At 39.2% G+C, this 17,296-nt stretch overlaps 1 protein-coding gene across 2 annotated transcripts in view; it reads right to left on the reverse strand.

The window, feature by feature from the left end:
• Positions 1-17,296, reverse strand: part of ZBTB41 (zinc finger and BTB domain containing 41) — a 43,710-nt gene that overhangs the window by 18,264 nt on the left and 8,150 nt on the right. For both annotated transcript variants that reach the window (XM_021064480.1, XM_021064481.1), the window contains exons 3-9: positions 13,567-13,774; positions 12,779-12,848; positions 10,853-11,000; positions 8,402-8,531; positions 4,157-4,252; positions 2,339-2,445; positions 506-611 (exon numbers count right to left, since the gene is read on the reverse strand). In XM_021064480.1, coding sequence (XP_020920139.1) covers positions 506-611; positions 2,339-2,445; positions 4,157-4,252; positions 8,402-8,531; positions 10,853-11,000; positions 12,779-12,848; positions 13,567-13,774 — 865 coding nt within the window. The remainder of the gene's footprint in view (positions 1-505; positions 612-2,338; positions 2,446-4,156; positions 4,253-8,401; positions 8,532-10,852; positions 11,001-12,778; positions 12,849-13,566; positions 13,775-17,296) is intronic.

Consider the following 17,296-nt stretch of genomic DNA (forward strand, 5'->3'; position numbering starts at 1 on the left):
GCCTGGGGACCTCCATATGCCATGGATGTGGCCCTAAGAAAAGCAAAAAAAAAAGATTTTCAAAGTCAGCATAGGCTTCTTTCAAATAAAATACCATTTTAAAAGCTTACTGTGATTAAAAAAGAGATTTAGATTTTGACTACAAATATTTCCCCCAAATTGCTGTCATACTAAGTACAATGTATAGGCAGTATATTTACTTATATTTAGCTCTGCAAGAACCATGCAACCAAACATACATGAAATCCCCAAAGGATGCTAAGATTTTACATTAATCAGACACTTTGACGTCTACCACCTAGCCTCTGAATCAACTGAAAATGAGTATGACAAGTATGTTTTGTTCAATTCCTTGAGGTCTGCAGAGAAGCTATAGAAGCTATAGGGAAAGAGCTGGGTAACCCACCCCAATTAAACGAAATAAAGGATGAGATGAGTAATAACTTCGCTCCGACCCAAACTGAGTGGAGGCAACGTGGACGAGACGCTCTGCTCTCTCACTTACTTTTGCCACACCTTCTCCCCAAGGTGCACGCTCTTGTAATGAACAGTGAGGTGGTCCCTACGGCCAAAGCACTTGCCACATTCTTCACACTGATGGGCCTTCTCACCTGAAAGACCCAAATACCTGGATTACAATGTGCATTTCAGGGTTTGGGTTTTTTTGTTTTTAAATTTTAAATTTTTTTATTTTTTGTCTTTTTGCCGTTTCTTGGGCCGCTCCCGAGGCATATGGAGGTTCCCAGGCTAGGGGTTGAATCGGAGCTGTAGCCACCGGCCTACGCCAAAGCCACAGCAACGTGGGATCTGAGCCGTGTCTGCAACCTACACCACAGCTCATGGCAACGCCGGATCCTTAACCCACTGAGCAAGGGCAGGGACCGAACCCGCAACCTCATGGTTCCTAGTCGGATTCGTTAACCACTGAGCCACGACGGGAACTCCTTTTTGGTTTTTTTTAACCCCTAAAAACAAATTATCCAACAGTAAAATACGATGGTAGAAAGTAAAGCCACCCTTTACCTGGCCCTTATATTCCTACTCAAATACGTGTCTTCAATGAATCTGTACTTATTTCCATGGATGTGAATCCTCTTCCCCACTTGGAGAAGCAGTCAGCAGCCTTCTGCTGTAGACTTTAAATCCTGACTTTGAGTGTAACAGAGTAAGAGAAGTGAAAGGACTTCAAATCTTGGGATTGTTTTTAGGAATATGTAAGTCTGGATACCAAACACTTCGAATGAACACTCAATCAGGATGAGGCTGTCGTACTGTTTACAAAAAGGACCTGAACATTTTCAGATCTTTGTACTTTACTTTTAAAAGATTTTTCAACGGTGGGGATTTCTTATATTTGCAATGAGCCAAAATACAAAGGAAAATTCTAGACGAGTGCGGTTTGTCATCTCTCTTCTTCTATTTCCATTACAAAGGCCTGGCCTTTAAAAACCACTGTCTCAACTTAAGACTTGTGTGTGATTAGACCATGTGACCTCTAGAATTAGGAATTTAGAACTCTCCTCCTGAAAATGGAAATGCATAATTCCAGCAAAAAAAGTCATCAGACATCTCTTTAGCATCTCTTAAAAGTGGTAATAACATCCGCAACCTGCCTCATCGGGATCATTTTAAGTAAATGTTATATCTGTTGCATACTTTAAATTACATTTATAATAATAATAATAATCACCTGTTCTACTGTGCTCACAGAGATGGCTCTTTCCCATTATTGTGCTCATTAGCTGGCTCTCTTAGCACTTCCTGAACATCAATCTGAGAGGAAAATATGAAAGAAATCCCCCAAGTACAAAAATTATAAATACAGTAGAAAGATCTGAAATTGATCAGGATTATTAAGGTACTCGTCCAAAGACAGGATTTCAAAAATTTACTACTACATAAATTTTAACGCTCCAATGATAATAATTCTCTCCAAACATCTAAGTTTTGCTGAGTTCTTTCAAATCCAATCAAAATGAGAAATATTATCTTGGCTTCTCCCTTCAGAAAAGTGCCCACAGCAATTACTGCACACATCCACATAACATGCAAAATGCAGATTTTGAGAATTTGATGAAAACAAACTTCAAAAAACATTCTGTAGTCATGAAGGGTAACCATTTTGGTTAAAATTACAGTGACCAAAAAAACACGTCATAAAATTATGTCCCTTTCAGACATAATCTTTTTAAAAAAGGTTTTCAGAATGGGCATTACGAAGGGGTGATCAAATATACCAAATTGTTTAAATTATAGCCAGCACAAATATGATGTGGTATATCCTTTTCAGGTGCTTCTGAAAAGGATTTTGGAAACATCATTACAAAACATGCCTCACCTGAATGTATTTTCTTGTGCTTTGTAAGGTGATCGTGGCGAATGAACGTTTTCCCGCATTCGTCACACTCATATCTTTTATCGTCATGATGTACTCGTAAGTGAAGTCTATAAAGAAAAAATGTGAAGACCATTGACACTAAGGACACAGAAGGACAAACCTGATGAACTCTAAATGACGAAAGCTGGGCTGTTTAACTCAACCATGCTCATTATTATTAATTAATTCTTTGCTCCATTTCTGACTTTCAGGGTCTGTCTCACTTTCATCACATGACTCCAGGGTTCCCACTCACCTCTTTGAAAAGCACTTCGACGTCCACTGCTTCTAAATGACATTCCTTCTTGACATTTAAGATCCTAAATCTCTTTCCTGGAACCTACCAAATGTCCAGAGTCATCGTCTGATGTCGCAGGGGGGGAGCAAAAGGAGGAGTGGACTGGATGGAATTAGAACTGGACCAACGGGGTGGGTGCACAAGTGACTTAAACATGGGGTGACAGCTAAGTACTGAGGAGTCGTCCTACTCTGGACAACTGACACCACTCATCCACTGACAGTCGAGAATTTCAATTTTATACATCATCGACAGACAACCACATTTCACTATTTTTTTTTTCACACTAACCAAACAAAATGTGGCTCATTTTATTTTATTTTATTTTTATTTATTTATTTATTTTTTGTCTTTTTTGTCTTTTGGTCTTTTGTTGTTGTTATTGTTGTTGTTGTTGCTATTTCTTGGGCCGCTCCCGCGGCATATGGAGGTTCCCAGGCTAGGGGTTGAATCGGAGCTGTAGCCACCGGCCTACGCCAGAGGCACAGCAACGCAGGATCCGAGCCGCGTCTGCAACCTACACCACAGCTCACGGCAACGCCGGATCGTTAACCCACTGAGCAAGGGCAGGGACCGAACCCGCAACCTCATGGTTCCTAGTCGGATTCGTTAACCACTGCGCCACGACGGGAACTCCGTGGCTCATTTTAGAGTCACCCAAAGACAGATTTTAAAAGGTTACTGTAAAAGACGGAGATTAAAATTCATTTCACTTGAACTGTTTTTATCCCCACAATCCTCCATTTACATGGCTCCTAGTGAAACAAACAGCCTTCCCAGTCAAGCGATCAAAACAGATATTATTAACTCTGCTATGACTACAACCAGTAAAGGGACTGGACTATATCTGAAGGGGAAACATTCTGTTTAAACTTAAAAAGAGGTAAATAATAAGTGAAACTATGAAAGTTAAATTCCTAAGAATGTTAATAAAAATTAAAATTGTACACAAATCTCAAAGTAGTCACCTTTTATTTAAAAAAATCGTTTCATAAATTGCAACTGTGGTCAGCAGTCAGTTACAAAAATAGTTGCATAAGTTATAATTAACACACAGAAGACATTCTAAGATTGAAAACAGCAGAGTTTTCAATTTTGTCATATTCCCAATTACTAAAATATTCTCTGATATTAGGAGTAAAAAAAGACAATGACTTTAGAACATAAGAGTTTTAATGAATTTTGATTCAAAGAAAAGTAATAAATACCTAAATGACAATGACTTAATACAGGAAAGTAGTCAGCAAACTTGATGACGAGGAAATATTTTAAAAACATTTTAAACCACAGAGTGAAGACAAATATGAAAAGGTATAATACAGGAGCAAAAGTCGATACAGTGATGTTTCTGCACAACTGTGCTTATCGTAAGTGCTAAGACATGTTTTAATTCATCAAACAACTGATGCAATGACAAGAAAATAGAGTTAAAATGGAGTATAACTTTATCTCAATATGGGGGAAAAAATGACTTGACCTACCTGTATGAGCTTCCATGACGAAAACTTTGCCCACAAATACTACAAAGATGAGGCTTTTCTCCACTGTGGATTCTCAAATGTTCTTTCAAAGTAGTTCTGTATTTAAAAAATATATATTCAGCTACAGATTTTTTATTTTTCTGATTTCCAGAAAGCTTACTAGAAGAAGGGTGTTCCAGTTAACAGATACTTCTGACCATATTTTTGCTACAATAATTTTGCTCTTTATTAGATTAGCTGCACCAGCATACAAACATGTTTAATATGTCTCTTTCCCTAAAAAAGCAAACAATTTCACTTTGGCTTCTTTGCCACTGGTTTGTTCAAAGATTGAACATACAGCTTAAGTGAACTTCCAAGAAAATCAAATGATAGATGCTCAAATGTCACTATTAAATGAGGTAAAAGTGATGTAAATTTTAGTGAAGGGTATTTAAAAATATGTAAGAGATCCAGTTTATCAGCACCATTCCTTTCAAATATGTGCTCAAAACTCATTCAAAGAATGATTTAAGGCAAAAACAAAAACAAAAACCAAAAACACTTTACAGGTGCTTGAGATTTCCAGATATCAATGTGAAAAAAGGAAACCATATGAAAGCTCTAACAGTTACTAGTCCTAAATTCTCCAGCCCTACTGACCTGGAGGGGCTCCTGCTGCATTTCCTACAGTCTAACATTCAGAGATTTCCCATGTATGTAACTGCTGAGTAAGGATGGACAAAGTTATTTTGGGGGGCTTCTAACCATCACTACCACCTGTTTTGGGTTGGGGTTTTTTTTGGCTGAACTCCCGGCACGTGGAAGTCCTCAGGCCAGGGACTGAACCTGCACCACACATACCAGTGACAACACTGGATCCTTAACCTGCGGAGCCACCAGGAAGCTCTAGTACCACCTGGTTTTTGTTTCACTCTCACCTTCTGTGGTGCATAAAGCCTGAATCTGAAATGAAGGTAGATCTCTGCCAGTAGGGGGTGCTCTTCCACAGGCCCACCGATGAGATCAGTGGGTCTGCAGGTACACCCAGCTTTGTGAAAATACCCCTGAAACTACCCCTTGACCCCGCCCTACCTAGTAAGTAATTAAAAGTAAAAGGATAAAAAGTTTGTTTTGTTTTTGAGTTTGTTTGCTGTTTGTTTTTACAGAAAGATAGTAAGAGGGGGAAAAGGAATTTATAATACATAAAATAAACTTTATAATCTACCAATCTAAGTTTTTATATAAATGGAGCCTAATGATTTTCCTGCCACTGTACCCATTTGTTTTTTCAGGAAAGTGGCATTTTTTATTTTTTTTTTAAATTATGGAACTTCCACATACTGAAGAGCACAAATATACACATACTGTTTAAAGAATAGTGTTATTTAAAAAGATAAGCAGGGTAAGACCACAGCCACTGTCGTCCCTTAGAACACCTCCACATGCTCCTCCCTGGTCTCATCCTCTCCACGTCCCTCTCTCAGAAATACCTGTTTATGGAGTTCCCATCGTGGCTCAGTGGTGAATGAACCTGACTAGGATCCACGAGGATACGGGTTCCATCCCTGGCCTTGCTCAGTGGGTTAAGGATCCCGCATTGCTGTGGCTGTGGTGTAGGCTGGCAGCTGCAGCTCCGATTCAACCCCCAGCCTGGGAACCTCCATATGCCGCGGGTATGGCCCTAAAATGGAAAAAAAAAAAAAAAAAAAAAAAAAAAGAAATACCCGTTTAGGAAAGTATTCCCTTCCTCTGCTTTATACATACATAGTACACATGACTAAACAATATACCATTATGTTTTTGAAACACTGAGTAGCAAGCACAACCCTGACAACACCACTGCCACTGGATAAAGTGCCCACAAAGTAATACAAACAGGGTCTTGGCATCAGGCTGGCTGCAGCTTCCCTGAGCGTTAGCACCAGCCTTCCCAGCATGTCAGCGGGCAAGGTCATGACCAAATACTGCAAAGCACAGGGTTCATCACAACCAGAGCATTTGACTGGCTGGAGGGACCTGGTCCTGGAAATCTGGCGGAGACACAGTCAAAGTGAGTACGCTGCTGCACACGTTCGGCTTTTAGGCGTACCGCAACCTAACTTCTAATTCTCACGGATGGGTCAAAAATGAACCGTTCTATGAAGTGAAGTGAATGCTGTCAGTTAAATCAAGCGGCCGGGCATAAAAATGACAGCAGGAAGCTCTTTAGTGCGCAGCAGCAGAGATGAGAATCTGGGTCAGGAGCGGGTCACGGGAGTTGCTAGTCCATGGGCATGAAGTCTTGTTATGCAAGATGAGCAAGCTGGGGAGATCCGCTGTAGCGCACGGTGCCTGCAGGTACCAACCCCGAGCTGCGCACACAGACTTCTGCTAGGAGGGCAGCGATCCCCATTCACTCTCCTCGCCTGAGTTCCCTCCGGCTCCTTCCCGTATCGGAATTCCTACTCCCTGCAGCCCTGGTCTTCCTCATGCTGGGGAAGCACACCTTTTAGCTGCTTCATCAGAAAGATGACAGTGAAGGCTAATTTTACGACATCATGAAAAATATCTTTGTTGTCCTCAGAACTAACAATGTGACTAAGAACAGAATTCAAGCTAGGAATTTATCTTCTTTCAGCTTTGGAAGGTACAATCGCAACATTGAACTTCTAGTGTTGCTGTTCAGAGAGAAGTCCAAATAACTAATTCATAATTCAGTGTATTTGACTTTTTCTCTAAGAAAAAAACAGAAGAACAGAGAAGCTCCCCTTTGCCTGCAGTTCTGAAACAGAAGAGTGGTGTACTTCCGGGCAGGTTTATTTTCATCCAGTGTTCTAGGCATCTGATGGGGCATTTCTGTCTGGCAACTCTCGTCTTTCAGTTCTGGGATACCATCTTGAATTCAATTTTTTTTTTAATTTAAATTTTTTAAAATTTAAGTATAGTTGATCAACAATGTTGTGTCCATCTTGAATTATTTCAGTAATTTTTTTTTCCTTCCATTTTCTGTTCTTTCCTTCAGCCCTCTTGCCTGGTTCTCTAGTTTCTAACCTTTATTTCACAATTCTGTATCTTTTTGCTCTACTTTCTGGGAGAACCCCTCAACTCTGTCCTGCAGTCTGTAAGGTCTCTACTTTGTGTATCATGCTTTGAACTTCTGGGGGCTCCAATTTGCTAAGTCAGTGACTCTTTTGTCTAACATGTTTTTCCTGTTTAATGGATTTTATATCTTCAACTGAGGATATTAATAATAATTGCTTAAATCTTTTTTTTTTTTCAAGTTTTCTTCTTCCTGTATAATCCATTTCCTTCCAGCTTTTGTTTGTTTTGTTCGTGTGTGTGTGTGTGTGTGTCGGAACCAAACTTCCATGTTAAAGGTTCTCCCTCTGGGTCTTGTGAGTCTTCCCTACAGGCTCATGATTAAGGATTATGTGAGATGCGAAAAAGAGATGGGTCAAAGAGCAGGGTGGGCCTTGAGGCCTCGGAGTTTCACGGTAGGTGATCTGGGTGTATTATTCACCAGGGAATGTATGTGTCCTTTGGTTGCTTCTGATTTCAGGGAATTCTTTTCTAAGGCGCTGCCTGGAGGGTAAAATCTAAAAGCTGAGATGTCAGCAGGGACAAGGCCTGAGCTCACTGCTCTCTGCACTCAAGCGTACAAGGACCGGAATACTCCATCCACACACCTGCCTGTGGAGAGGGCTAGTGTCCAGCAGCAGTGGCCTGTGTGGTGATGCAAGAGAACCCGACGATCTAACTTAACTCCTACAGCAGTCTTGACTCTAGCACTCCTCACTGCGCCTGGCCTTCACCCACGCACACTCCAGAGGTATGTGAGCCTGCCAGATCCTGGTGGACGCTGGGATGCAAACTCAGTTTGCAGTTTCTCCACGGCCACTGTGGGACTTGTCTTCCTTAGACCTGCCAAGTCAGGTACTGCTGATACACCTGCTTTCCAGCTTCTAAACTGGTGCTGCTCTTGTCATTTTTCTCTTCTCCTGCCTTTGCAGCTTATGTCTTTTAAATAAATAACCTTTAATGTACATTTAGGGGGGTTTCACAAAGAGATGAAATGATACCTATGTTAAATTCACCATCTAAATCTGCAAATCCTGACTTCATATCACCTTCTATAACATTTTATTTTTTATCCTTAGATGTCAAATTAAAGCATAATTCAAGTATCTTGTGTCTTGTGTTACCCTAATCCTTATAAAATACATTGATTAATTATTTCTACGTAACAGTACCAGGATTTTTCTGGGTGTTTAGATAATTCCTCACCTTTCTCGTACTGATTTTCCACAGATAAAGCAAGTCCATTTTCTCTTTCCACCATGGGTACACTCTATATGGCGTTTCAAATTTCCAGTGTCATTAAACTGGCGACCACATATATCACATGGAAAAGGACCTAGAAAGGAAAAAAATAACGTGCATCTAAAGTTTAAGAAGAGATACTAAATTAACATTTGTGTGTTATAAATTCATACATACCACCACTAGTGAATATATCATAACATGATCAACTATAGTTTTCGCTTCCCTTCTAGATTGGCTATTCCCAGCAGACAAGTTATAATCATCTCTAGATACCTAGAGCTGAACATGGCATCTAATATAATTTATTATATTAGATAATATATGCTACATACCACATTTCTGGGGAAAGGAGGTAATGAGAAACTTTCAAAGAATGAACAGAGAACTGAAGGGACTTCATGGTTTGGAAATGTACTGTTCCTCCTTATAACCAAAAAATTTTTTTTTTTTTTGTCTTTTGTTGTTGTTGTTATTGTTGTTGTTGTTGTTGCTATTTCTTGGGCCGCTCCTGTGGCATTACTGTTGTTGTTGTTGTTGTTGCTATTTCTTGGGCCGCTCCCGCGGCATATGGAGGTTCCCAGGCTAGGGGTCGAATGGGAGCTGTAGCCACCGGCCTACACCACAGCCACAGCAACGCGGGATCCGAGCCGCGTCTGCAACCTACACCACAGCTCACGGCAACGCCGGATCGTCAACCCACTGAGCAAGGGCAGGGACCAAACCTGCAACCTCATGGTTCCTAGTCGGATTCGTTAACCACTGCGCCACGACGGGAACTCCCCCCAAAAATTTTAATGATATTGTTTAGATCAAAAACACTGTGGCACAATTCTGTTCAGTCTTACGAAATTAAACACACCTTTTTCACAGTAATACTGACATTAGCTGGATTCAAAATTTTACCAAATAACAACCGAAGAGAAGACAAGAGTTTTACTGAAGGGCAGACTGAAACGATGACAAAAGATGTATGAAAAAGAAGTACAGTTGGCTCACTGTGCAGCCCCCATCTGTGGATTCAACCAACTGCAGATAGAAAATATTTGAAAGAAATTCTGGAAAGTTCCAAAAAGCAAAGCTTGAATTTGCCATGTATTAACAACCATTTACATAGCATTTACAATTATTTAAATAGCATTTACACTGTGTCAGGTATCATAAGTAATCTAGAGATGATTTACGGTCTCCGGGAGGATGTGCATAGACTCTATGCAAATCCGACACCGTTTTGTACCAGGAACTTAAGCACCTTGGACTAAGGTAGCTGGGAGGTCCTGGAACCAACCTGCACGGATAGGAAGGGACACCTGTATTCCTTATTGCACAATACAGCCTTGACTATAGCTGAAGGCAGCTGTTCTGTCACCCCTTCCCGAACAAAACACTTCAAGGTCCTTCAAAAGTTTTTCAGATGACACGACTGGAAGGCCCCATGCTGGAATAATTACCCACCTCTAGAAGGAGGTTAACATCCATCTTGAATGTGGTATCCATAAATGAATGCACTATTCCAGATCAATTAAAAATCAGCGAGGTGATTACCTTCCTAATTCTGAACAACACATTTTTATGAATATACTTTAAAACGAGAGCTGTGTTTGTCAGTCATATGACACTGCTGGTTCAGACCATGTCTGAAAAGCCTCTGCTATCTATTAAAGCCACCCTGAGAGTGAGAAGTTTGGATTCTGTACCATTTTACGGCGCCACAATCCCAACGACGAAAAGACTGTTTCCAGGAGCACAGCTTTGCATTTACTTATATTTTAACTTAACTTTTTTTTTTTTTTTTTATAGCATAGAGGGTTTTTTTTTTTTTTGCATTTTTATTTTCTGCTAATCAACTACCCTAGCTTAATGTTGTCTAGCATACTCATAAAGAAGGTATTTTTCTCTAAGTTGTCAATTAAAACACTGAATAGGACGGAGAAAAGGCTACTTGGGATGACAATAATTCATCCTTGAGATGATCAAAGATGAATAATTCATCCTTGAGATTAGGTCATGAATGTGCCTAACTGTGCTACCATCTAGAACACAGGTCTCCACCTTGGCCAGAAGCATGAGGAGAAAATTCATCAAATGCACTACTGAATTCCAAATACACAAGGTTTCTTGCGCGCTCTGAAAAAAAAGAGTTTTTTTCCCACAACAAAAACACCTATCCCAGGCACTCACAAACCTATCCCACAATCGACGGCAAATGAATGCAGTTTGACCATGAACACATCTGCCCCCCGGCCCAAACCTCACAAAAACCCTGGATGTACTCATTTCTAAGAACAGCAGCAAATCCACGCCTTCCTAAGTTATGTGGCTTCCTCCCAGTGAGTCCACAGCAGCCGCCTCCTCCGGCCCGATGTGAAGCATCGATGGTTGCTAGGATGCTCCTGGAAAGAGAAATCTGCTTACCCAGATGGAACTTTTCCTGATGCTTTAATCGTGCAAATCGTGATTTGAAATGCTCTTCACAATAGGTACACTTAAAAGGTTTATCTTGAGAATGCAGAATCATGTGTTCCTCCAAGTGCGGTCTTCGAGTGAAAGATTTCTTACAAATCTTAAGAGAAAAATGCACATAAAATGTAAGGGGACTTGAATTTAAAATAAAAAGCCAAAGGTCATGATGAGAAGCAAACACAGAAATTCAAGTAGTCAAATGTCTTCCAAAAGAAAAAAACTTACTAAAAGTATAATCGACTAATGGTGCAGAAAAAAATGCCTTGCGGTAATTATAGTAAGACATGATTTTATTAAATTGGTTACTAAAGGCAGCTGAATTTCAATGCCTTGCATTTATAACAGGCTAAATCCTAAGATTACATAGTACTCTTACTATCTTAATCCTAGTCAACATTTCTAAATACATTTAATTTATATTTTAAATCAATTATATGTCATGAATAAAAGCTTTTACCATGCTTGCCACATATCTGATTAGGAAAAGGAGTAAGAAACCTCAGAAAAAATACTTAAAAGTGTATCTCTTGAAGCTGTCAGGAAGACTATAGACACGACTTTAAAAAGAAATTTGGCAGGTGTCAGATTCAGAAAGAGACAGGAAGGGGTGCTCTAACAACGACACAGGAAGTACCACACACCACATATAACAACGCGGCAGAGTGTGTGTCATACACCAGGCATAATAACAACACAGAAAGTACCATACACCAAATATAACAATACAGCAGAGCGTGTATTATACACCAGGCATAAGGCTAAGTAATTTGTGCATTATTTTACTCAATTCCCACAATAATCCTCGGCAGATATCATTATTATCATTTTATAGCTGGATAATAAAACTTAATAAGGAGAAGAAACCATCTTACACAGATCCAAATAATTAATAACTAACTTTGATTCCTAGAAGCTGAAATCAGAGAAAGGGTAAGAACGTTTCTGTGTATATAAATTGAAGCCCAGGTGTAAGGAAGACCAGAAGATAGCTGGTGACTCCTTTAAACAATGTTTACCTAAATAATGAAACAGTTCTTTGGGTTGTTGCAGAATAAAAGTACCTACAAATTCTTTGCATCTCCTACCACTGGAAATGGAGACTTGTTCCACTCGCCTTCAGTCTTCCCTGTTGCAACAGCTTGTTTGACCAACAGAATTTGTTGGAAGTGATGCACTGAAACTTCCCAGGTTAGGCCGTAAAAAGCCAGAAAGCATTCCCTTGGCTTCTGGGAACACACACTCACTCTGGGAGCCTAGCTGCCATGCTAGAAGTTCAAGGAGCCCCAAGAAGAGGCCACCAGCCAACTGTCCTTGCCAAGCTCCTAGCTGTCCACCAACACCAAGTGTCCAGCCATGTGAGGGAGCCACTTCAGAAGCAGCCCCAACCCGGACCAGATCAGAGAGTCCATCATCCATCAGCTGAAAACAACTGAGTGACTTCAGGGGACACTGAAGAATTACCTAGTAAAACCCTGCCACACATTCATGTTACTGACCCACAAAGTGATGAGTTACAATGAAATGGTTATTTAAGGCCACTAAGCTTTGAAGCGGTTTTATAGGTGGCAACAGAGAGCCGGAGATGGAGGGAAAATTCTAACATTTTATATTCAGTGCAAGAGTAATGTCACTATTTATATAGAGAACTATAAAAAGGTGGTATAGTGATTACCATAAAAATAAAAACTAGGATTTCTATTTTTGAGGTCCATCATCTAAAAACAGCAGGCTTAATTTACAGAAATATTAGGATAACTTTGTATGAAAGAGAGATTCTAAAAATGATATAAACTAGGTTTTACTTTAAAATCTAATTACTTTCCCAAAAGGTCACACTACATTTCATTTGATTTTCAACTACAAATTAAAATCTCTTACATCACATTTCCAACTTTCACTCTTAGTCTTCTTAATGGAAATAAATTCTTGTGCATTTTCTGGATGAAATCTATAAGAAAAAAAATAAGATTATTGGGAATAGATTATATCAGTTAAGTCGATACTCTGGCTGATAATGTTAAGAGTAAATACAAGAATCAGGCACTGATTCCTTTCTTAAAGAGACAGACATTCCTTTCTTAAAGAGACAGGCACTATCATTTTAATATATGAATGGGTGTGCCTAAACTTATACAGAAATAGTCAAAGTGTAGTCATATTTTAAATACATTCAAGAACCTATCTATTCACAGATAATCTTCAAGGCAAACTCATTTGATTTACGTTGGTCTATATTTCAGTAAATTTAATTTCTCAAAGTTAAATATGGATTACCATACTAAATATCCATTCTCTCACAAGGTTTTATACACCACAGACAAAGCTGAGCATAAGGAATACGTTTCCTAGAGTTCTAAAACCGTTTGTGTTGAAAACATACTTGTAAAATCCAAGACAGAAAACCCAGGATAACAAAAATGCTCTATCTGAAACTTCTACAGTATAGACTACAGTCTTTGTTTCAACATCAAAACACTTAATTTCAATACCATGAGTAAAAAAACGTCAGCTAACACTGGCTGTTCTTTTCGTAAGAAATCTGTAGTCTAGGAAATGTTAAGCAGTGAAAGAACTGGAGACAAGCCCTCCAGAGGTGTTTCCGGCTTGCTGCGTATTTAAACGAGAAGGCACAATAAAGTATATTACGGAAGCAAGATAATACTTGCCTCTTAACATGCTTGGCTAAAGTCTTCTTGCTTGCATGAAGTTTATTACAATAAGGGCACTTGTGCTCCTTCTTATGAAATTCTGTTTCATTACTGTGCTTCTTTCTGTGAACAGTTAGGTTAGACTTTGTCGAATAGCGCTGGTGACAAATATCACACTCAAAGGGCTTCTCACCTGTGTGGACACGCGTGTGGCTCTCATATTTCCCTACAAAAAGAAATTTAAAGTTAAATTCAGTACATTTACTACACAGTGTCTGAAAGTTGACAGAGGAGTAAAATTTCACGATTAACAGTATATTTAAGAGACACACCCACACCCAAACCCAACCTAGAAAGACTCAATTTATATCTTGGACAACCCTCAAAGCCTTATTGCTTTGAGGTTAGTGCTCAAAGGATGCCTTTTCTCAAAATCTTGGGTCATTCCAAAAAACCAATTATTCATGTTTACACATTTTAAAAACCGAAAGTCTGGGGAAATTTTCTTAAAATTCTGTTAGCGAATTCTCCGAACTTAAAACTTTAAAATGTATTTTTTTTTCTTTTATGTAAAAAGGACCTTCAGCAAAAGATCTACTCATCATTTGAAATTTAGAATTTTCATATTTTACTTTTACTACGTATGGCTATGAATTGAACAGTATTTTCATATTTGACAGACCTTTTTTTTTTTTTTTTTTTTTTTTTCTTTTTAGGGCCACACCTGTGACATATGGAAGTTTCCAGGCTAGGGGCTGAATTGGAGCTACAGCTGCCAGCCTACCCCACAGCCACAGCAACGCCAGATCTGAGCTGCATCTGGGACCTATGTCGCGGCTTGTGGCAACGCCAGATCCTTAAACCCACTGAGCAAGGCCAGGGATAGAACCCGACATCCTCACAGAGGCTATGTCGGGTTCTTAACCTGCTAAGCCACAACAGGAACCCCGACAGACCTTTTAAAAATACTGCAAAAGGTAAATATAATATGTTATGTATCCTACATATTTTCTTCTCTCTTCCCACAGAAGGTAATCTGGAAAGGGTACTACAAATCTAGAATACTCAACAAAATTTAGACTTCACTGCTGCCTTCACTGTAGAAGACCTCTCCAACCTAGAAGACATTAGGACACGAGGACTGTCCTCGTGTATGCTTGATACTAAGCTACTAAAGCCAGCATACATGGGCAACATCAAGGAAAGGAAGAAAAGGACAAAATGAACAGGCATCATGTATAGACACCCAGAGGCACACAAACGCCAGATCTGTATGTTCTGAATGCATCTCTAAATTCTGTTATAGGTTTCCCCAATAGAAAGAATCAAGAAATTTTTTTTAGGGCCACACCCACGGCATATATATGTATGTATATATATATATACATATATTCATGTACATATATGAGTACACAAAGGAATACCACTCATTCATAAAAAAGAATAAAACAATGCCATTTGCAGCAACATGGATGGCCCTAGAGATTATCATACTAGGTCAATTATGTCAGACAGAGAAAGACAAATATGACACCACTTATATGTGGAATCTGAAAAAGACAAACTTATTTACAAAACAAAAACAGGCTTACAGAGAGAAAACAAACTTATAGTTACCAAAGGGGAGGGGAGGATAAATCAGGATTATGGATTAGTAGATACACACTACCAGATATAAAACAGATAAACAACAGAGATTTAATGTGTAGACCACGGAACTATATTCAACATCTTCTAATAACTTATAATAGAAAAGAATCTGAAAAAATATAACTGAATAACTTTGCAGTACACCTGAAACTAATAAAAAGTCATAGATCAACTGCAGTTCAATAAAAAAGTAAAAATTAAAAACAAAAGAAATTTTAACACACCCTGTCCAAAGAGCAAAGTTACAGTAAAACATGAAATAAGAGGATACATTTTGGCTTAATTTTGATTTATATTCCTTCTTAGATGAAAATTTCTACATTACAGAGGCAGAAAGCATCACAGATAGAGGCAGGCCAGGTGGATTCAGGCACCTGGATAAGAATTCTGACTCCGTAAATTGCAGGCTATGTGACCTTAGGCAAGTAACCTTTCTAAGTCTCAAATCTTTCTCATATAAAAAAATAACAATGGAATAACAAAATATATTAAAGTAAAAATGGAATACTAGTATTTACCTCAGAGGAATGTTGTAATAAATGAATACACATAAAACACAACTGTGTCTAACCTATTATAAGGTATCAATCGATGTTGGCTGATTATTGTTACTTTGTCATCAATGTGATCAAAGTTGTGAATGTGCACATCTGGTAGCTTAAAATAGAAATTTCAATTAAGGGTACTTTGAGGGGGAGTTTCCATCATGGCTCAGCAGTTAACAAACTCGACTAGTATCCATGAGGATTCAGGTTTGATCCATGGCCTCACTCAGTGGGTTAAGGATCTGGTGTTGCCATGAGCTATGGTGTAAGTAGCAGACATGGCTTGGAGCCGGCGCTGCTATGGCTGTGGTGTAGGCTGACAGCTGCAGCTCTGACTGGACCCCTAGCCTGGGAACCTCCAGATGCCGCAGGCGTGGCCCTAAAAAGGAAAAAAAATAAAATAAAATACTTTCAAGGAAAGGCAAATAAAATTAAGAAAAAATTCTATTAATATGAACAGCAATTTTCAATGAAAGGCTTGGCTTTGTCCTGAAAAAAACAAATGTATACATTTTTCTTCTGGCCAAAGCTAACATGAAGGTACAGCATTTCAGCCATACACTAAAAAAGAAAAAAAAAAAAAAAAAAAAGATAAAATCCTATATATATCATGGAGGTTAGAAAAAGCCCCCAACCCAAAATATTCACAGGCCACTGAGGGAAAAAGATAATCATATGGAGTTCCCATTATGGCTCAGTGGTTAACAAATCCGACTAGGAACCATGAGGTTGCGGGTTCGATTCCTGGCCTTGCTCAGTGGGTTAAGGATCCGGTGTTGTCATGAGCTGTGGTGTAGGTTGCAGATGCCGCTCGGATCCCGCGTTGCTGTGGCTACAGCTCTGCTTCGACCCCTCGCCTGGGAACCTCCATATGCCGAGGGAGCGGCCCAAGAAATGGCAAAAAGACCAAAAAAAAAAAAAAAAAGTAATTATCTACTTAAAATAAATTTATTACATTTATCTATATATGATTAAATTTAATAAACACATAGTACATCATCTAAAAATTAACTGCAATGCACTTACATAAGAATAATGAGGAAAGGGAACCCAAGGTATTTTTTTCTTTTTTGCTATTTTAGGGCTACACCACAGCCACACCAATGCCAGATCCGAGCTTCATCTGTGACCTACACCACAGCTCATGGCAACACAGGATCCTTAACCCACTGAGCAAGGCCAGGGATCGAAGCCACATCCTCGTGGATCCCAGTCGGGGGGAACCCAAGGTATATTTTTTTAAGGTGGGGGAGGATGACAAACATACGCAAAGAAAAACCCAAAGTATGATAAAAACCCACTAGGTATCTAGGTCAGCCTACATGATGATCTAGGCATCTTTTACATGCATTGATGTCAACAAGTTCAGTTAGCGTTTGGGTACCTAGCAAATTCGCTGTGTGATCTTCATCAAGTTGTACTTTAAACTCTGTCTCCCTGAATTATTAACACTTCATGGGGCTGAGAAGTAAATGAGTTCATATACACACAACACTTACAACACCCCAGCACACAGTAAGCAGTAGGAAGTAGCAGTCATTATTATCGCCACT

This window comes from Sus scrofa, chromosome 10 (assembly GCF_000003025.6).
Source record: "Sus scrofa isolate TJ Tabasco breed Duroc chromosome 10, Sscrofa11.1, whole genome shotgun sequence".
Lineage (NCBI taxonomy): Eukaryota > Metazoa > Chordata > Mammalia > Artiodactyla > Suidae > Sus > Sus scrofa.